The 21,483-nt window shown below is 51.3% G+C and overlaps 1 protein-coding gene across 12 annotated transcripts in view; it reads right to left on the bottom strand.

Annotated features, from left to right (window-relative positions):
- Positions 1-10,435: 10,435 nt before the first annotated feature.
- Positions 10,436-21,483, bottom strand: part of Rgs3 (regulator of G-protein signaling 3) — a 143,185-nt gene continuing 132,137 nt past the window's right edge. For 10 of the 12 annotated variants that reach the window (XM_017320307.1, XM_006538057.3, XM_006538058.4 and 7 more), the window contains 5 exons: positions 16,123-16,184; positions 13,356-13,457; positions 13,040-13,101; positions 12,255-12,421; positions 10,436-11,395 (listed from right to left, as the gene is read on the bottom strand). In XM_017320307.1, coding sequence (XP_017175796.1) covers positions 11,210-11,395; positions 12,255-12,421; positions 13,040-13,101; positions 13,356-13,457; positions 16,123-16,184 — 579 coding nt within the window. In that variant the 3' untranslated portion in view covers positions 10,436-11,209. Of the gene's footprint in view, positions 11,396-12,254; positions 12,422-13,039; positions 13,102-13,355; positions 13,458-13,560; positions 14,447-16,122; positions 16,185-21,483 lie in introns of those variants that run through there. The other 2 variants (XM_017320308.2, XM_006538072.4) reach the window with 2 other exon arrangements.

The raw sequence follows: 21,483 nt of genomic DNA, 5'->3' as shown, positions 1-21,483 counted from the left end.
ACCCTGAGATTCCACCTCACACCAGTCAGAATGGCTAAGATCAAAAATTCAGGTGACAGCAGATGCTGGCGAGGATGTGGAGAAAGAGGAACACTCCTCCATTGTTGGTGGGAGTGCAGGCTTGTACAACCACTCTGGAAATCAGTCTGGCGGTTCCTCAGAAAACTGGACATAGTACTACCGGAGGATCCAGCAATACCTCTCCTGGGCATATATCCAGAAGATGCCCCAACTGGTAAGAAGGACACATGCTCCACTATGTTCATAGCAGCCTTATTTATAATAGCCAGAAGCTGGAAGGAACCCAGATGCCCCTCAACAGAGGAATGGATACAGAAAATGTGGTACATCTACACAATGGAGTACTACTCAGCTATTAAAAAGAATGAATTTATGAAATTCCTAGCCAAATGGATGGACCTGGAGGGCATCATCCTGAGTGAGGTAACACATTCACAAAGAAACTCACACAATATGTATTCACTGATAAGTGGATATTAGCCCCAAACCTAGGATACCCAAGATATAAGATATAATTTGCTAAACACATGAAACTCAAGGAGAATGAAGACTGAAGTGTGGACACTATGCCCCTCCTTAGATTTGGGAACAAAACACCCATGGAAGGAGTTACAGAGACGGAGTTTGGAGCTGAGATGAAAGGATGGACCATGTAGAGACTGCCATAGCCAGGGATCCACCCCATAATCAGCATCCAAACGCTGACACCATTGCATACACTAGCAAGATTTTATTGAAAGGACGCAGATGTAGCTGTCTCTTGTGAGACTATGCCGGGGCCCAGCAAACACAGAAGTGGATGCTCACAGTCAGCTAATGGATGGATCATAGGGCTCCCAATGGAGGAGCCAGAGAAAGTAGCCAAGGAGCTAAAGGGATCTGCAACCCTATAGGTGGAACAACATTATGAGCTAATCAGTACCCCGGAGCTCTTGACTCTAGCTGCATATATATCAAAAGATGGCCTAGTCGGCCATCACTGGAAAGAGAGGCCCATTGGACTTGCAAACTTTATATGCCCCAGTACAGGGGAATACCAGGGCCAAAAAGGGGGAGTGGGTGGGCAGGGGAGTGGGGGTGGGTGGATATGGGGGACTTTTGGTATAGCATTGGAAATGTAAATGAGTTAAATACCTAATAAAAAATGGAAAAAAAAATGCTTACTACACAAGCCTGAGAACTGGAATTTGATTGCCAGCACCCACATAAATAACGAAACACAGTGCCATGTACCTGTAATCTCACTGTTGGCTCACTGTTGGGGTGGTAGAAACAAGTGGATCCCTGAGACTTGCTGGGCACTCAGATGAATTAGTGATCTCTAGTTTTAGTGAAAAATTCTGTCTCAAAAAATAAGGTTGAGGCCAACACTGTCCTGTGACCTCCATATGTACGTGTTCACGTAGACACACAGGAACACATCTACACAAATACCACACACAAAATAAAGAAGAAAGCAAGAAAGAAGAATCACTGTGCCCAGTCCCCAGACTGAGTGTGGTCTGTCAGTCAAGGCTGTGTGGTGTTGACTGAAGGGTAGAAACCTGAGCCACAGAGCAGAGAGCTCAAAAGTAGGCCAGTAGAACAGAGCCTCAGATTCCTGCAGGGTACACAAGCAACCCGGTGGCCTGACACACACTCAGGAGGCTGTCATCTGCAGAAAGCCATGGGGACAAGTGTAGATGAAGATGGAGAGAAACTGAAATCCCACACACTGAGGTGGGAGTAGTAGCTGCTGAGGCATGAAGGTGCCTCCCGAGGCTAAACACAGAGTTCACTCAGCCACTCCACAGCTAAGCACATCCTCAAGGGAGCTGAAAAACGTGACTACACAAACGATGTTTATCATGGCATTGCTCTCCAAAAACAAAACACAAACAACAACAACAACAGAAATACCCGCAGGCATCCATGAAGGAGTAGAGAAGCCCAGTGTGGTGTGTGAAGTGTGGTTGTAGACAATGGAGGTTATTAGATAATGAAAAGAAACTCAGAGCTGACATGCCACGACACTCTGAGCCAGAAACCATCAGGGCATGTGGAGGAGGCCACAGAGTGGGTGATTACATCCACATGAAATGTCCAGCGTAGGCAAATTGCAGAGACAGAACAGATTAGAGGGTAGACCAAGGGAGGGAACGAGCTCCTAGTGGGTAGGAAGGCGTTTTTTGGAAATGATGAGACTGTTCTGAAGCTGATTGTAACAGTACCTGTACAACTCTGAAAACACTAAAACGAAAGCAAGCACACACGCCCCCAATTACTGAATTGTTTGTTGTAGGTGGATAGCCTTCTAAAGCTGGGTTCCTTTCCTTAAGCAACCCAATAGGACGGAGTCTTTTCAACTAACAGTGCTGGAGAAAGTGCATAAAAGATTAAGCTTAACTAAATATAGAGCGTTCAAGGGCCAGCTCAGAATGGATCATAGAATCCAACACAGACCTATGAGACTTTTAGGGAGCTAGAAGGATGAATCAGTGGTTGAGAGCCTTGGTGTTCTTCCAGAGGACCAGAGTTTGGTTCCCAGCATCTACACATTGGCTACACCACCTATAACCCCCGCCCCAATGCCCTCTGCAGACACCTGCATGAATTTGCACAAACACCCATAGAGAGTCGCACACATGAATATACGTACATAAAGATAATTTTTAAACAATAAGACTTTTAGGGGGGAAAAAAGCATTAGAGAAAAATTTAGAGCTGTGCATCCCAGAGAAAAGTTGTTAGGTCTAACACCAGGATCACAATCCATTTAAAAAATAATAATAAATTGGGCTCCATGAAAACTAACAGCTTTTGCAAAAGACAGAGTTAAGAGAATGAACCAGCAATTGTTTGCTGGTGATATATTCAACAAAGAACACACGTAGAATATGCAATATACTCTCCAGGGAAGGGATACAAGAGAGAATGAGATATGAACAAAATATAAAGGTCCACGTTTATGAATATGTCATAATGAAAGCCATTATTGTGTACTCTGCCTTTAAAAAATAAGATTAAACTAATAAGCCCTGAAGTAAACAATCTAATCAGGAAATGGGCATTTCACCAGAGAGGGCATGCAAGTGGCAGGGAGTGTACGAAGCAATTGGCATCTCAGCAGAGAGGGCATACAAGTGGTGGGTGAGTGTACAAAGCAATGGGCAGTATCACCAGTTTGTCCTTAGAAAAATGGGAACTGACACTAACACCATACGACTGCATGTGTGCCAGAGCAGCAAAGACAAAGTTAAGGTGCAGAGCAACATCACCTGCTGCCAAGGGCAGAGAATTAATCTTACACGGTATGGGGCTGCCACTGTATACAATAGTTTGTCAGTCTTTTATAAACCTACACTGACCATAGGCCCCAGAAATTTCATTTCTGGCCATCTTCCCAGAGAAATGGGGAATGTCAGCCTCATATAACTCCACAGGACTTCTTGTAGTGGCTTTGGATGGACTAGCCAGACACTAAGAACAGTCAAATGTCCCTCAACAGGCGAATAACAGGCTGTGGTACATCCACACCATGAGCTACTACCCAGGGATAAGAAGACCTAATTAGCTGATCCAGCAACAGCCTGTACCCATCTCAAAGACGTTGTAGTGAATGAAAACCAGGACCTCAAATGTCACACACAGCCTGATTCCATTCGTGTAACCTTCTCGAAATGACAAAATTATACAGATGGAACACAAATTGGTGGTTGCTGGTGAGGTGGTGGTGGGGGTGTGTGGCTATAAAAGGCATTGGAGGGAGCTCTTTGTGGTGACAGAATTGTTCTGTCATTGTGTCATTGCAGTTTCATTGTGGTAGTGGTTCCACAAATCTACACTTGTGACAAACTGACATCAAACTGCACACATGCTATACAATGCCAGTTTCCATTTTGGATGCTGGTCTATAATCATGTAAGATGTCCTTTCCGGGAGGTACTAGGTGAAGGGTACACGTGACTTCTCTGTGCTATTTTTGCCAGTTCCTGTAAATATATAATTATTTCAGAACCTCAAAATTTAAAATAAAACCTTGCTTTCATGACAGTGGGAACTTTCCCAGGAAGACAAACACTGGCTCGTATGTTGGAGGGCCAGGTCACAGAAGTAGATCTGTGTCCAGCCATGGTAGGAAGCCAGCCCACCCAGCTCCTTTGGGGTCATCTGACTACAGCTACATGCAGAGCACAGGGGAGAAGAAACAGTGGCTAAAAACCCCTATCTTGGGGCAGTTTGTTTTGCAACATGTCATTGGTAGCTGACTGATAAATATCCACTTCCCTAAAGAGAATAGGTGGCTGCCATTGGTGAGTGGCAGACAGCTGCTTGTCCCTCAAAATCTGTTCTACCCATAGGTTACTTCAGAGTCCCAAAGTAATAAAACCTCTTTTGTTTTGTTTTGTTTTGTTGTTTTGTTTTGTTTTGTTTTGTTTTGTTTTGTTTTTTTAACTGGCCATATTGCTATCTAGACAAATCCCATACTTCCAGCCTCCCTTATAACTCAGTGGGACCACGTGACTAAGGTCAGGGATGGCCTGGGACAATCTGGGGCACCTTCTGAGAGATGACTGGCTCTTGCCTTTTGCCTGTTTTCCACAGCCCCCTCACCTCTCCCTGATGTCTAGAGCTCTAGCAGACATTTTAGCTGGGTGGTGGGAGCTGCATCTTTATGATGCAAAGCAACAAAGAAAAGGCACTTGGGCACACTGATGCTCGTGGAAGCTGCATGGCAGCCCTGGGCTGCGGGCATGCCTGTTTGCTTTCTGCTTGAGAGATCTTCCTTTTTGTCTTGTGCTTCTGTAACTCACAGCAGAACTCAAGCTTTATCTGCAGAGGGGTGGAGGTTCCTGTGAATGTGAGCTAGGGGAGGCCATGGTCAACCTCAGGTGCCATTCCCTACGTGTTGGTCATCTTAGTCCTTGAGATCATCTCTCACTGACCTGGAACTGGCCAGCAAGCCCTAGGATCTGCCTGCCTCCGCCTCTGCCTCCCCAGTTCTGGGATGACCAGCATGCACCGCTACACTCAATTTTTGACATGAGTGCTAAACCCAGGTTCCTATGCTTTCAAGACAAGCTGTCTCCCACGGTGGCTTTTTAGCTTAAGCTTGTCCTCAGCCCACATGCGGAGCCATGTGCCCAGCCATTAGACGCTGACTAAAGCACTGGTCACATGTCAGACACTAGGATAAGCCTGAGGATGTAGGGAGGAGTGGGACAGATGGGGACGGATGGGGACAGATGGGGACTTTACTGTTGAGAGGGAGAGATAGTGACAAAGTGAACCCATAGGGACAGGCAGTTACAACCTATGGCAGGTGAGGATGGAAAGATACCAGGCACTCTGTGAGCGGACAGCAGGGCCTTTTGTAGTCAGTGTTATAACCCAGGAAGGCATCCTGGGGAGGTGACAACTAAAGTGAGCTTCAGAAGTAGGGCTTGAAGGGTGGAGTACAGCCTTGAAGACCCTTGCCAAGAGCATGGGACACACACCCAGAGCCATCACACCTGACTCCTCTTACCCGTGGGCAGGGCAGACTCTGTGCCTCAAGTTTTGTACGGTTTGAGGGTTTGGAGCTGTGCTTGCTTGCTTGCTTGCTTGCTTGCTTGCTTGCTTGCTTGCTTGCTTGCTTGCTTGCTTGCTTGCTTGTTCATTTTTTGAAAAGGCTTCATGTAGTCCAGTCTAGCCCTGAAACCACTCTGTAGCTGAGGCTGACCTTGATCTCCTGACAGTCCCTGCCTCCACTTCCAGGGTGGCATGTGCACACCATGCTCAGCTTCTGTGCCCCCTTTTCCTACTGAGAAATTAGAGAACTCATGAGTTTTTAATTGCCAGAACTTCCCCAGTGTGCGCTCTTAACTTAGGGTCACTGCTGCCTTTGGATGCAGGTTCAGCACCATCCCCATATACAAAAGGGTAAACTGAGGCCAGGAAAAGGTAGCAACTTGTTCAAGTCTAGACAACTAAGTGGGTGTTTTGGATCCTGAGTCTGGCTCCATGATACCTTTTGATAGCAGCTAGAATGGCGACTCTTCACTGAGCAGAAAAGCCGGGCAAGTTAAACCTCCACCCATATTAACTGTGCCATCATCATTGCTACACTAAGGCACAGGGTGACATGCATCCAGGCAGGGACACCACGTACGCAAAGTCCCTTAGCGGCGACTGACACAGAGCATCAGCTGGTCTGCACAAGTCTCACACCCGTTCTCATGCGTAGAGACCTAGGATCACTTTCTCTTCATAAACGAGGGATCAGGGGTTCAGAGAGGTGATGGCACTTGCCTAAGGCCACACAGTACAGAAGTACATGAACATGACTCAACCCAGGTCCACCAGCATCCAGAGGGCCAGTTCCTAGCCACTCTGGTCCTGGCCTGGAGTGGACTGAACTCCTCGGATGGAACCAGCCACTGGCGCAGGAGGACTTGGGAGAAAAAGCAAGCCCTAGACACAGACCTAAAGGCTTGGTGACACTTTGGTCCTGTTCATCTCTCCATCTTCCCCGTGTCTTCCAGAGGGCTAAAGACTGAGCTGCCTCCTCTAGGGTCTTCTCTGCTCCAGCCCCACCCCAGCTCTGTGTAAGGTAGGTTTGGGGAATTGAGGACTGGGGTCTCGTGCCTGCCAGCAGCAACACGCTCACCCACATCCCTTCTCTTCCCTTTTGTGCAATAAAAGTTGTCCTTAGCTCCAGCCTTGGGCTGCTGGGAGGACGGATGGGCAGAGACGGGGCATGGGCCACGCTCCGTGTTCAGTGTGTGCCTGTGCAGAGGGAAGTATTCTTCTCATCTATGAGCTGGTCTGCCACCAACAACATCCTCTCTTTAAACTGGCCTGAAATAGCCCCTCATCTTTTCTTTAGCGATTCCCCACCCCGGGGCACTCGCATGGCAGGAGGTTTGGGTACTTCTTTCTCCTGACTCACCCAACCAGGGAGGAGACAGGCAAAGCCAGATGTTGCCAACTGTAAGCAGGACAACAGCAAACAAGGTATGTCCCAGGGTCTGTGGCTTAAGTAAGGGTCCAGAGCTAAAAGAAAGAAACAGGCCTGGCTGTGTCTGACCCTGATATCTGGATGGAGCTGGGAGACAGGTCTATCAGAGACTTAGCATCTTAGAGCCTACAGGTAGTCACTGAGCCCAAAGTCCCTCCCAGGCTACCCAAAGGCCTGCTTCTGGATCCTCAGGTCAGACAGAAGTTGGGAGCCTTTGAAAAGCTCCCAGGCCCTCCCAGCATCCCCTCAGGAAATAATTAAGTCCTTGTCAGGAAAAGAATGCAAGCAGAAAACTAGGGAAGGGCTCAGGACCACGGATGGCAGCTTACACCAGCTGGTTTCTTGCAGGCTGAGGAGGCTAGGGACCCTGAATGTCCCCGGCCAGGATAGCACAGAAAAATAAGTTGCTTACATAGTGGTCTGAGCAAGAGGGCTTTGACTCACCCACATGCAGTCCAACTGAGACCCAGTAGAGTGGCAACTGCTGTGCCCTCCCTACTCACCCTTGTAGCTGATCCCAGCTGCTCCCAGCCTGACCAAGGCTGGGCAGCCATGCAGGGACAGGATGCCTCTGGCTTACTCCTGGGAACATGTTGATCATGTCTTCCAGCTAGCTACACAAGAATCAGGGGCCTGAGAAGAAAAGCTGCCCATTCTCTCAGGCCAAGTTAGAGCCCAGGCCCGGGGTCATTCACTTGTGAGCCCAAATACCATTGCCAATAAAACAGCTTATATGTAAGAAACATGTACCCATGCCAGGACCACCCCACGGTGACTATACGTACAGGCTGGCTTGGCGTCACAGCTCATGACTGGCACAGCTGCATGCAATACACCCAGAGGCAGAGAGGCTAAGAGACTCATTTACAGGTTCAGGACTAGGGGGAGCAGAGCCAAGACTAATCCTGGGAGGCTGACTCCCAAGTATCTCTGAGCCTTGGCTTGCCTCAGTCTTCCTCACTGTGTGAGAGGATGCTCAGAAAAGCCCTTCCCAGCCTGAGACCTGCATTGCCCGGCCCAGACTGCTTGGACAAGGAGCAGTCCTAAACAACCCTATATAGGTGAGGGGATGAAAGCCTAACGGGGTAGGAGGGTGTGCCCAAACACATACAAACACCCCTTTGAGAGTCCAGGAGGGGCCAGGACAGGAGAACCCAGCGCCTCTCCAGTCTAGCCTCCAGCTGCTCCACACAGCCGAAGACACTCTGCAGCCAAAGGAACCAGGGCATGCATGAGTCACGGAAACGCTGGGGCCTTCCGAAATGGGAATTCCATCTGCCTGACTCTGTTCTCCAGGACTTTGGTTTCCATGGCAACTTGGGGTTTGGAAGGTAGAGGGGTCTGGCTCATGGCTATATCCCCGAAACCCCCCAAAAAAGAAGACAGTGATTCTCTGGGTGTGGCCAGTCACTTTTCCAAGCACAAGACGTCGTCACGGGAGAGTCAGGCCAGGGTGGACATCCTAAGCTCTGATCTAGCTCTGCTTTGAACCACTTGAAGAAACAAGAAGTGGCTTGGCAATCCTCCCTAGACCTCAGGTGTCAGGTCCTCCAGCTCAGGCCTGGAAGAAGCCTGAGAAATGTCCTTGCTCTCAACTAGAAACACAGCTCTGCTTCCCAAATGTTCAGCCCTAATGAGGGTCCACGGTGGGAAAGGCCTTTACTGTTTACAAAGCCAAATGGGCTCACTTGCTAGGCCTACTGCTAGGTTTCCGGGGCCTGGGGAAGCAAGACTCAGCACTCTCCTGGGGGCAGCAAAATGACTTCCAACCTATATGGAGTCCCTGCTCCATGCCTGGTCCAGGGCAAGTCCTTTGTATGCATTGGCTCACTGGGCCTTCATCCCCAGAGCTAAGTACACGACGTCTTCCCTATCATAAGGCTCGGGGCCCCATAGCGACAGGCCAGCATTAGAGCAAGTCAGTAGCGTCAACGGTTCAAACCTGGAACTGCATCATTCCACTTCCCGTGAACCTTTGGAGACAGAACAGCCACACCTGACGGTGCTAGCCAGAGCTTCCCTGACAAAGCAGGAAACTAGCGTCGCAGCCAGGCCCGTGTGTAGCATCCGCAGAGGGGCAGAAGTCAGGTGCCCAGCTCACCCACTCCTGCCAAGTGAAGCCCCAAGTCTGCAACAGGAGTAGGACTACAGACCCTCTCCAACTCAGGCCCTCCCCAAGGGTCCTGCATGGCTCAGCCCCCAAACTTCCTGGTGGAGATGACTTGCTCTGACCCTCTCCCTGTGCAGCGGGGTGCAGACATAGCATGGCTGAGAAGAGAGTGACTGCCAGGCCATGTCCTCTGCAACCCCAGCTGCCTGGTGGACAGACCCGTGCCCATGACTCCAGGCAAGGAAAAAACATCTAGGGCAGTGGTTCTCAACCTTCTTAACGCAGTGACCGTTCAACAGTTCCTCATGTTGTGGTGACCGCCAACCATAAAATTGTTTCCATTGCTGCTTCATAGCTGTAATTTTGCTACTGTTGTGAATTGTAAATACCTGTGTTTTTTGATGGACTTAGACAACTCCTGTAAAAGGGTCCTTTGATACCAAAGGGGTCTCGACGCACACGTTGAGAAATGCTGGTCCTAGTGAATTGTGTAGATTCTTATGCACCAGCTCTATTGAGACTCGTCTAAGTCTCCCACAAGAGGCAATCTCAATCCTGGACCATGCCTTGTGAGGCTGTATGTGTGGGCATCAGGGCCTGCCTGGGTATCAGCTTGGCTCTGGGCTCTGGGGCCTCCTCTGCCCACTCTAGGCAAGAGGCCCAGGTCCTACTCTGGAGTATTCCTTTGTACCAGGCTTTTTATACAGACGTATGGTTTGCTACACAGGAGAAGAAACCAAGACACAAAGGAGAGGGACGGCCCATGTTCTCAGAGGAACTCTGGAGTCCTATTTCCTGTCGCTTCTTCGGGTCTTTGTTCTGTTAGAGAAGCCTTGTAAGCCTGCTACCATCCTACCCGAGACTCTGACCCCATTCATCTCTCTAGCATCCATCTCGGTACACCTGAATGTGCCGTTCAAAGTGCAGGAGGTGGCAGGGCGGAACGGAGGAGCTGACAGAAGGTCACAAAGCTAGCCACCCCACTGAGATGCCACCATAGGGCCAAGAAGAACACAACCTTTACAGCCAATCAGGCTTTAGTTAGACTGTCTCTGCTAGGTGCTGCCTCAGGACCTTACCCAAGTCACCCGACTTGCTTCACTGTCCTCTTTTGGGAAAGGAGGGAAGATGCCAAGTCCCTCCACCCCCCAGAAGCACGTGGGCCAGCAGAGGAAGCAGCCCTCCCCAGGGCAGCAGTGTCTACGGCCCCTGGAGTGGCCGGCAGGTGGTGGCAGGAAAGATGTATCCATTGGGGTGACCTTGCACTTCCCAGGCCTCCCGGCCCAGGCACCCACAAAGGCTAGAGACCAGGAATACACAGAGACTGCTGAGAATATCACAGGCCTTTTATTTGCCTCAGCACTCATTTCTGTGTGGCCAGAGGGCGCTATGCTTTCCCAGATCTCTTGGGCACCCAGGGAAGGGGGAGTGCCAGATTTCTGCAGCATCCCCCCAAGGCCTTGTCAGTCTAGAAGGCCCAACTGCCACCACTGGTTCCTGGGACCGGAAAAATGCCCTGAAACTATAGGATGGTGACCACCCCTACAGGTGGCCTTTACAAGGCCTTGGGTAAGATATTGCACTTGTAAGTTAAGAAAACTGACAGGGTGAGGGCTCTCCTATTTCAGTTCATGTGCCAAGCATCCAACTACTATTTAAATAAATAAAACTCAATGGGGCAAGGTCTGAGCTGTGAGGCCCAACAGCACCCCCCCAGCCCCCTGATGGACCCAGAGCCCAGATCTGGGTCTCCTGTCCCCACCTCAGCCAGTTCTCAAAGGAACTTGGTCAGCGGGAAGTCTCCATATCGCCAAAGCAGGGAGCCACAGCTCCTGATCTGACTCCTCCAGGGCCCTGACCTGCTAGGGCCCTTGGTCCCCTCGTACCAGGGCGTTAAGGACCTGATGCGGCTGGTCCTCCTACTTCCTGTAGTGGCCTGGGTCTCTCTCAGTCCAGGCCTCCATTTCAAATGTCCATCTGTTGGTCTGGAGACACAGCCTCTGGGGGCTTACTTGCCCCCTCCGTCACAGGGAAGGGAGGCGGGTGGGCAGGGAGCCCGCTCCGCTTGGTGCGAACGCTGAGCTGGATACTGGTGGTCCCTAGAGCGGGGGACTCATCTTCTTCTGGTTAATGAGGTCCAGGTAGAGGTCAGAGCGGAGGAAGCGAGGGTAAGAGTCCTTCTCCATGAGCCCAAAGATACGTTTCTGTGCCAAGTCAAAGCAGCCTCGGGTGATGCTCTGCAGATTCTCCTTGGTGTGTTCTCGTGTGTAGGAGTCCAGGTTTACCTGTGGAGTCGCAGAGGGACATGGTCAGGACTGGCTGTCTGGAGGCCAAGTACCATGGGAGGGGGGGGCACTCCAGCCTCTTCTGTCCCAGGTGACATTCCAAGGGCCCACAAGACCTGCATTAGTCAAGTGCTGCTGAGTAGCAGAATTTATGAGGCCTGAGAGTGCGACTCCTAGGGACAGGCTTCTGAGGTTCACAAGCTAGCAGCCTTGAGGCAATCCCCCCAGGGACACTGCCCCTCTGACTTTCTATGTCCTAGGTGCTTTTTGCTGAGAGCTTCAGAGCACTGCGGCTGCGGGCCCACACAGTGGGCACAGGCCAGAAGACAGCCTTGGCTGTCATTTCCTTCTATGACATACACCTTACTTTTTGAAGACAGGATCTCTCACTGACCTGGACCTCGCCAAGGAAGCTAGACTGGCTGGCAGTGAGCCCAAGGGAATCCTCCTGTCTCTCTCCCCAAAGGGGATTATAAGCATGCACCTCAAAACACTTGGCCTGTTTGTTACACAGGTTCTGGGGATCCCACTCGGGCCTTTATGCTTGCAAAGCAAACCGTTGACCCCAAGTGAGCTATTGGCCCAGCCCAGACTCTCTTTCTAAAATAAGGATACTATTTGAAGTTGTTTGAGAATGTCATTTGACATTAAACACAGGAGCCCAGACATAAAGAACTCAGCATGTGCCAGGCACACAGTAATGTCCTAATGAGGCCAGTTTTTTGTTATGGACCAACATTCTGTTCACTGGGCCTCCTGGCAGACTAGATACTCTAAGAGTAACTCGGGTGGCCTCTCCCCTTCCTGAGATGTTGGCCGCCTCCTAGCAGCAGAAAGGTTCCTGGGCCAGGGGTCTCACCTCTTTGCAAGCCTGGATTGCGATGAATTCAGCAAAGATCTTCTTGGCTTTGGCTGCCATCTTGGACTGTGATTTGACCTTCTTGAAGTCCTCGCAAGCGAGCCAAAACTCCAGGTTCTCCTCACTGAACTCGGTGCGAAGGAAGGCCTGGAACACTTCTAAGCCATCTGTGAGGGGAAGACCAGGCTAGAGTGAGAGGCGGTCTGTTTTGCCTATCCTTAGCACCCCACAATGCACCCCCTCCAAGAGCCTTGAGGGAATGTGTTGGGAACTTAGCACAAATCCCTCCTGCCCAGAGAGCAATAGAGACCCTGGATGCAGTCCTAGCCCTGTGAATGTCTTGTTGGGGCCTTAGCCTGGTTTTCCCCCTATTTACACCCCAGGGTTCTCCTCTGTAAAATAAAGATTATCAATCCCATCCCCTGGAGCCCTGTGAGGATCCAAGGGGACCTTACCCCAGAGGAGGCAAGCACACTTACTTGGCCCAGGGTGAGCCCTCAGTACACAGAAATGTTTGCCCTTGTTCTGAGAATATGGTCTGAGCACACAGGTCCCAACGGCCTTTGGTAGGCAGGGCCAGCTCCCACAGGCAGGGAGGGGCTGGCAGGAGCCAACCCAGAGGCTAAACTAAGGGCCTTCATGTGCCCTGCCGTGTGCCCTCGTCCCACAACTCTCTAGGACGAGGAGACAGTCAAGGTACTTCTGGTGGAAATTCTTTAGGCTGAGTTCTGGGAAGAGGGGTGGGGTGGTGAGAAGGCAGAGACAGCGTGGCTGACCCTACTCACATTTATGAAGCAGCAACTTTTCCAGGGACTCGCTCCACTTGAGGGCTTCCTCCGAGGTAGGCCTGAAGGTGAGGGCAGGAACGCATAAGGACAGGGCGGCTAACTCTCCCTTCAGCTCCCACCACTGCTGCCTGGCCTTCTCCCCAGAACGACAGCTTCTGGAAGGAGCTGCTTGCTGGACACCAGGTTCCCCCAAACACTTTCTGTCCCTTCTTGCGGGATCCAGGAGACAAAGCCCCTTCCCCAACCCCACTGCCCGGTCCTACTCTTCAAAAGTCAGCATTCACCAAAGTCCCAGGATGCACAGGGTACCTACTTGAAGGACTTGGTTGTCTTGTCTGTCTTGCTGGCTGGCTGAGCCCCGGGAGATTCGTTCCGCCGCCTGAAGATGGCCAGCTTATTCTTCATGTCCTTGGCTCTGGGGGCAGAAGCAGAGAACAGGGTTGATCAGCTTGGTCCACACAACCCCTGCAGACTTGGGATGCAGGAGGAGCCAATGGGCTGGAACGAGGGGCACCTACTCCTTCATGGTGTGCCGCCTCTGTAGGTTCCCATTGCGTGTGAGGTACATGCCTCGGAGCATCTCTGAAGAGTCCCCCCACCTTGAGACTCAGGATGGTGTGAACTGAGCGGCCTCAGGCTCCTGCCTCCCACCGAGTTCCTAGGCTTTCGAGGTAAATGTGCACCGCAGAGAGCTGGAGCTGCGTGCACTCTGTCTCTGGAATCCTGGCCGGATGACTGGACTTCAGGCTCAAGCCCGGCTGGGACTCAGACAGGCGGAGCCAGGAAATGGGAGGGACCAGAGGGGGGCAGCAGAGAAAAACAGCCCTGCTGGCCAACCCTGAGAGGCAGCGTGAAAGGGGCATGTGTTTGCAAAGGACAGCCCCTGGGGCCAGCCCCCGGCAGAAAGCCAGACCCAGTTATTTGTGACCCACCTCCCTTGTTACCATGGCAACAAGGGAGGCAAGTCAGCAAATTGCTGGGCAGGAAGGAGGGAGAGAAGGAGGCTCTGCCCACCAGGGTGGCAGGACTAGCTATTTTTAGCCAAAAACCATTTTTAGCCAGGCTGCTCCTCCCAGAGGCAGATTTTAGCCTTCAGGAAGCTACTGGTGAAAAAAGGGTTAAAGACCCCTTGTTCTATTTCACACCCCTAGTCTGTGATCCCCTGCCAGCTCCTGTAAGCTCACTGCTATCAGACTGGGCAGCCCATTATTATACAAGAGGCCCCAAAAGTTTTAGTAGTTCTAAGCTTGAATAACCTAACGTGTAAATGCTATAAACTTGTGTGTGTGTGTGGGGGGGGGGGTCATTGGATGGTTTACTTAATTTCTACATATTTAGTTTTGTGATTGAATATTCTTTTTTTTTTTCATTTTTGGTCTCTGCAATTCTCACAAAGCCAAGGAAACTTAAACTTTCTAGATAGTTTGTGGCATTTCTCCTTCTGAAGCTATCCAAGCCTAAATGCGCCTCTGAGATCACGGGTGGCACTATACCTGGTAGCAGCTGGCAGCTCAGCTCTGGAGACCGAGTCAAACCCAAGCTCCCCTCGTCTGCTGAGTTCAGCCCCTTAACCAATCTGGAAGTCAAGTTTCTTGCTTGTCTAACAAGGATGATACTCCTGTTACCTGCTGGGGTGTTCAGGATACTAGGGTGTGGCAGGCATACAGTGCCAGGCACAAAGGTGTTGGGACCTAAGAAGCTGCTGTCACACCTGTTCTGGGGTTCAGGAACAGCTGCCCAGAGACACCCCCACTCCACCACGGCTGCAGTAGGTTCTAAGTCAAGGAGTCCAGAGACCAGTGGCTCTCTGGGTCAGGATAGCAGCCCCAAAGCAGACTAGCCTCCCATCCTGGCTCCCATTCCTTTGAAACAGAGTCTGGACAAGTTAACTCACTTCTTCCTAAGTCTGTTTCCTTTTGTAAAACGAGGATGTGGCACACAAAAAGGGCATGCAAAGTATGATCACCTATGCAACACCTATAGAACCCAGCACAATGAACACTGGCTGTTGTGTCCCAATCAGATGCTAAGAGAACTGTCTAAGCTTTGAAGAATGTGAACTCCAGACGTTCAAAAGATGATGCCCACTTTTAAAGGCAACTACAGAGTGTGGATCTGAGGCAGTTCCAGAACTCCGGACACCCACCCTTCACCACCACCTACTGCTCTCCCAGGTGCCACCGGCAGCAGCTCTGACATTGTATGGATACCTCCTTCCAGTCCCCATCCACCCAAACTGCAGCTAAATGGGGGAGTGTCCCAGCAGAGGATGGCTGCTTGTACATTTCACTGCCTCGGGCTACAGTCTGAGAGAAGCCCGCTGTTGGGGATAAAACAGAAGAGGGCAGAAAAGCTGGAGAAAATGGTTTCCTAGACCAGTGGGCTCCCGCCCAGGTCTGAGCTAGGAAAGAGGGTCACTAAAGGCATCACGCCCAGGGAAGACGCCTCTCCGCTTCCCCCAGCTCTAATTCTTTCTTATCTGTTACTGAACCTGGAGGCAGAGGTTCCTTCCCTCTGGGGGATTGTGTTCCTACTATGAGCCATGCCCCCACAGACTTCTCTCTGTGAATCTGCTCCTCAGGAGCCTCAAGACTGAAAGTTTGAGGAAACCTAACGAGAGCATCGCCTGTCCCTCACAAGCCAGAGACCTCATTAACTGGCACCAGAAATAAACCTTCACAAGGGTAGGGAGCCTGGGCTGGGCTGGGCTGGCCAGAAAAACTTGCAGAGAGCATGGCATAGTGTAGCTAGGCCAGCAGTGCCCCCTTCTGGCCATGCCTGAGACTGTTCACTTTCAGGAAGTCCAGAGACTTGTCAGTTCAGCTCTTTGTATGCCAAGGACTTTTATAAATCACTGCTTGGCTCAGAGGCTAGGCTGGGCCAGGGATACTTAGTTCCTGCCTAGCTCTGAGAAAATAAACTTTCAAGATCCTAATGATTTATCCTGAGTCTTCAATAGCTCACTGCTCCTTAGTATCTGTCTGGGGGTGTGGGTGGGGCTGGAGTGCAACCCTACTTCTCCCAAGTCTGGGGTAGAAGAGAAGGAATGTCAGGAGACAATCAGGATCGTCCCAACCTACATGTTTTTGCTCTTTCTCTTCCGGGAAGCTTCATCACATTCTGTGAGGTCAGTCCCACTCATCTGCAGAGAAAACAGAGATACAATGTTGTCTGGGTACCCAGGACACAAGGCTCCAGCAGCAGCCTGCAAGCAGCCCAGTGATCCCCAGTGCGCCATCTCTGGCAGAGCTCCCAGATCAAGCAGTCGGCTTCTTCCTGGTTTGTGGGGAGAATCAGAGGGACATTTGACACTGGGAACAGAGGATCCCGTCAGGCGCCATGGCTGGCAAGTGAGCAGGGGTCTAGACAGACTTCTGCTCTGTGATTTGGCTGGTCACTGCCTCTTTATGATTCTTCACATCTCAGTTTCCACAACCAAGATCCTGATGGCTATCTCAGGACTCAGGGTGTAAGGAGACTGAGAGCATCCCCATTGCCTTAAAGCACTCCAGGGCTCCCTAGTACTCTTGGGATAACATCCAAAACACCACATGGCAGAGAATCTATCATGGGGCTTGGTACGACCAGTTGCCACATCATCAGTAAATTGCCAGGCCAGCACCTATTCTAGAAGCTCCCTCCTCTGCCCCAGCCCAGCAGAGTGTTTGCTGCTGTCCTTAGTGACTCTCCTTCTTAAGGCATAGCTTAAGGCACCGTAGCCAAGCAGCACCGATGCCTCTGTCCCCAGGAATCCTTTCATGCCCTCTTTATCTCTTTTAAGGTCCCCACCACACCCAAAATGGTTTGTCTGAACCCTCTTCTGCTTGGCTCTGAGTTTCCATTGGAAGCCTCGGACTGGTCACCTTCATATGGTCAGTGTGGTAGGAGCACACATTTGCCAGATAAATGCATCCAAGAAGATGCAGCCTGAGACACTGCATTTAGGAGTCCTCGCTGCTGGATCCAGAACCTCCAGTTTCATTCCTGTGACCCACCCCAGCCTGCAGAGTCTATAGCCCCAGCTCCCTGACTTTGCCAAATTGTTCCTCCTGCATGAGAGACCCTATCTCTTGTAGCCTCCATCTCCTCGCAGCCTCACACCCTTCATCTAGCTTCTGTCTCATTAATCCTCCTAGAAAGTCCATAAGTAGTAAATAGAGGCTCATTGCCACTTGCCCAAAGGACCTGAACCACTTAAGACAGAATCCGCCTATGTAAATTAAAAACTGTCCACCAGAGGGCGGAGCACTCAAGTGCCAAAATGGCACAAGGTGACTGTTTCCAAGGAAAGACTCAGCAAAAAAAACTGCCTCCTTCCTGAATCAGTTGCCACACCAGAGCGTGGAAACATGTGTGTGTGTGTGTGTGTGTGTGTGTGTGTGTGTGTGTGTGTGTGTGTGTGTGTGTGTGTGCGCGCGCGTGCGCGCGCGCGCATACATGCACCCAGGAACACACACCATGTCTGGAGCCAGTCCCAGCATATGTGCTGCTTCTACCAACTTGGAAGACGTTATTTTTTGTTTGTTTGTTTCAGCAGATGCCTAGGGTGGGTTAGCAGCCCAAACGGGCAGAAGATTGACCAGGATGAAATGTGGGTCCCAGTCATGGACATCTTGGCACCCAAAATGCCCTCAACACTTGGCCGACCCTGCTGTACCTGACTCACAGAGACACAGGCTCTGCAGTTGTGCTAGCCTACCTCAGCAGTGCTCGGAGCCCCCACCCGTGGGAAAGGACCCACAGAGCTGGGTTTCCTCCCATTCTAACCTCGGCTTCCGCACTTTATCAGCCCCACACAATGGGCCTGGGGACCACTCCCGCCAGCCACCACCCCCAGTCTCTACCCAGCTGGGAAATGGGCTCTTCCTTCCACTACTGGGGGTGGGGTGGGGTGGGGTCATCTTCAGTAGTCCTAGTGGGAAGCTCTGACCCCGGGTTTTGGCTTTCAGGCACCTAAGAAACCTTGGCACTAAAAGGGGACAGGGGCCTACAACCAGGAAGAAAGACCAAAAACTAAGCCAGACAGGGCTTCCTGGACCCTAGTGCCTCCTCAGTATCCACATTGGCTGCAGCCTTGGGTCTTTGGAGGTGTTAGCATGACCCCCAAGATCATCCTCCTTCAGCTGCGACAAGGCTGCCCAGGGCCCAGCTGGCAAAGGGGCAGCTTCTTCTACCTGTCCCTACCCCTCCTCCATGACCCTGCCCTGCTGCAAGCTGAAGTGAGCCCGGAGTCACTGGCCCTCCCTGAACTCTGGCAGGGATCCCTGGGGCCTGCCTGGCCTCACCCTGCCACCTCTGGGACTGAGAGCTCTCAGTCTCCCGGAATAATAACTATAATTCTTATTGTCATTACCCCTATAATTACAGTCGTGATTAAGAGTGTGGCTTCTAAACAGCCTGGATTTGAATCCTAGCTCAATCCCATATTAGCTAATTGACCTTAGCTGTGTTCCATCTGCTTGCCACGTCTGCTCCCTTCATTGGCAAAACGAGGGCTCAAACTGGACCCCTACCTCACAGGGCTGCTGTGAGCCAACAGACGCATAGGGATGGGGATAAGGGGTGGTTATCAACATCCATCAGCCATTGCGAGGACCACACACCAGGCCCTGCTGTCCATCAGCCACTGCGAGGACCACGCACCCAGGCCCTGCGCTACAGTCTGTAGTCATGGATGATCCTACCTAAACCTCACATTCCCAAGCACCATTTGCTACTATTTTTTTCCCGGCTTGCAGCTGGGGAAACTGAGGCCCGGAGCAGTGTAACTTGCCCGGACTCTTTGAACTGGTAAGATGCAGTGAATTTGGTGTCTGGCATCAAAGGCCAATGGGGTTTGAGGGCTCCCCTACAAGCAGAACCCCAGCTTGCTTCCCTTCTTGGTCCTGGTCTGACTCCTGGGTCATCTGGCCATGTGTGGCTGTCAAACTGGGTCCTGTGTGACCATGTGGCAACAGTGGTCTGTGCACTAAATTTATTTAGGCATAGGGAATTTGAATGTAGGAAATATCTTTAGGATTCTCTTTAGAATAAAATAGAAGCCTAGAAAGTGTTATCCTACCCTGGAGGCCAGGGGTATTTTAGAGTCCTTTTATCTGACCTTTTGTGACCCTTGGTCAGGACAACCATGACAACCCTACAGTGGGTCAGGAAGGAAACACAGCCAGGAGAGAGCCATCACTTGTGTTTCCTCGATGTCAAGGAACGGCCAGACAAGGCTGAAGTGTGTAAGTCTTAGGCTCCCACACAGTGAGGCTCCTCTAGAGAGCGTCCACTGAGCGGGGTCTCCAGGGATCTGGCAGCAGGGGGCGCCATGAGCCGAGTTAGCTCCACACAGGGGCCGGGCCCAGGGAATGATCCACCGGAGAGCCTCATGGTTCCCCAACTCCCTGGACCTCCTTGAACACCTGTGAAGGCACCAAGTCCAAGCAGGCAGTTTATACGGTGTGCATGGTTCTAAGACATGACTCACAGTGGACTCTGCACAGGGCACAAGGGCAGGGTGTCAGCATGGGGCAGAGAGCACAATGTGACTACCACCCTGTCGCAGGTAGCCTGTGCTCAGAGAGCCACACGGCTTGGCCACACAGCAGCACAGCAGCTCTGTCTGGCCTTCCTGGCTCTCACATCATTACAAGATCACTGTGCTATGCTCCGGGCTTTTAAGCTCTCTGATCTAGAGCTCTCTATATGGAATGACTTCCCAGTCCTATTTGACAAAGGGGAAACTGGCGCTCCAAGAAGCGACTTGACCAAGGTCGGGGAGGAGGCAGAGCTGGGCCTGGAATGGGTCTACCTGTCTCTATAGCTGATGTCTTCACCCTCTCTTCGTCACCTCAGGAGCCAGGCCCAAACCGAGAGGGTACGAGAGTAGTGAGGAGAACACAGGGGCCTCTCCCTCTGTCAGCCTCCTTTTAGCATGGGATTAGGGGTGAAGGGCGGGCGTCCAGAGTGGTAGCTTCAGCCTGTTGCACTTGAAAGGCTGAGGCAGGGGAATGGTCAGGAGTTCAAGGTCAGTTACACAATGGGTTCTGACATCCTACCTCAGAAAATGAATTGGCAATGCTGTGGGGTGAGGAAGGTCAGAACAGTGTCCGCCTCCACTTCTACCATCTCAGCAGCATGATAACCATTCGTGGAGAACCCAGTGGGAACTGAGTGGCAGATCTTGTCTTAAGCCCCTGCATCAACCTACTTGAGCCTTCCAGCATGCTCTGAAACTAGAGTAGTTACCATAACCACACCAGAGAGGACACAGGCTTGGAGAAGGGAAGGGCTAACCCGAGGCCCTCCGCTAGTGAGGGGTGATAGTAAATCAGGGGCTTGTTGAGTCTGGCCTTGCCCTGGATGGGTTTCTGACTGAAGCTGGAGGCTGGAAGTGGGAAGGATGATGACCTACTCAGAGGCTGGAGAGTGGAAGCCATGTGATCTAGAGTGGCCCACACATACTAGGAACAGCCTTTGGGGGCCCTGGTAGCTCAGTTACTCAAGCCTGAGAAATGAAGTGTCAAGGAAGAAGTGACAGTGGGGACCGGACGGTGGACAAACACAAAGCTGAGGCAGGAGGGACCTGGTACAGACCTGCTAGGCTCCCGGGTGGGGCATCTGTCCTTAGGAACTCGGGTCACCCGAATGGACAGAGGGACGAGTTGGAATGCATGTGTGAATGTGTGTTAACTTCCGTGAATGTAAATATTTGTGTTGGAGCAAGGATGGTGGAAGAAACAGAACTAGAAGGGTGGGGTTTAGCGGGAGGCAGGTTGTGGAGACCTAAAGCAGGTGGCTGGGCCCTTGGTCCTCAGCCGCCTTCGAGAGAAGGGGAGCCAGGTCTAACCGTTGTGGCTGTAGCAGCTGCCTCAAGGGCTGGCCTAAGTGGTAATGGTGGCAGTCAAGTTCAGGTAGGTATCCTAATCCTCAGAGCATTTGTTTAAACTACAGGGTCTGGGTACCAGCCCTAGAAATTCTGGCTCTAGAGAGCCAGGCTGGGGATGAGAAGTCACAGGGTGAGACCATACCCTGGGAGTTTACAGATAAGGAAGGACAGCTACGAGCAAGCCCTGGGGATTTAGTTCTTGTGTCCAGACCCAAAGCAGTTCCCAGTTTGGAAGGCCTAACCAACTTCCTGCAGAGTGTCTTCCAAAATGCCAGGTCTGTAGTATTGTCGGTGGTTACAAAGTTGCAAAGGCTTGGAGACCATGCCCCAGCATGGCAGCTAAGTAAGCTGGGATCTATTAGTAATGTCTGCCATGGGTTTGGCTAGGGAGCAGCAGTAAATAGTCCTGTTCTATACTTTGCTCTAAGCTTATTCTCCATTTATCCTAAAGGTATTTGACCTTCCAGGTCTCACCATGGGCATTTTTTCTCACCATTGGCATCTGTTTCCTGGAAGGTCTCAGGGTCTGTCCTAAACTTTTGTGTCTCTGAGCCTCATCTTGCCTCCC

This window comes from Mus musculus, chromosome 4, assembly GCF_000001635.26.
Source record: "Mus musculus strain C57BL/6J chromosome 4, GRCm38.p6 C57BL/6J".
Lineage (NCBI taxonomy): Eukaryota > Metazoa > Chordata > Mammalia > Rodentia > Muridae > Mus > Mus musculus.
This window is presented reverse-complemented; position numbering and strand designations above follow the sequence as displayed.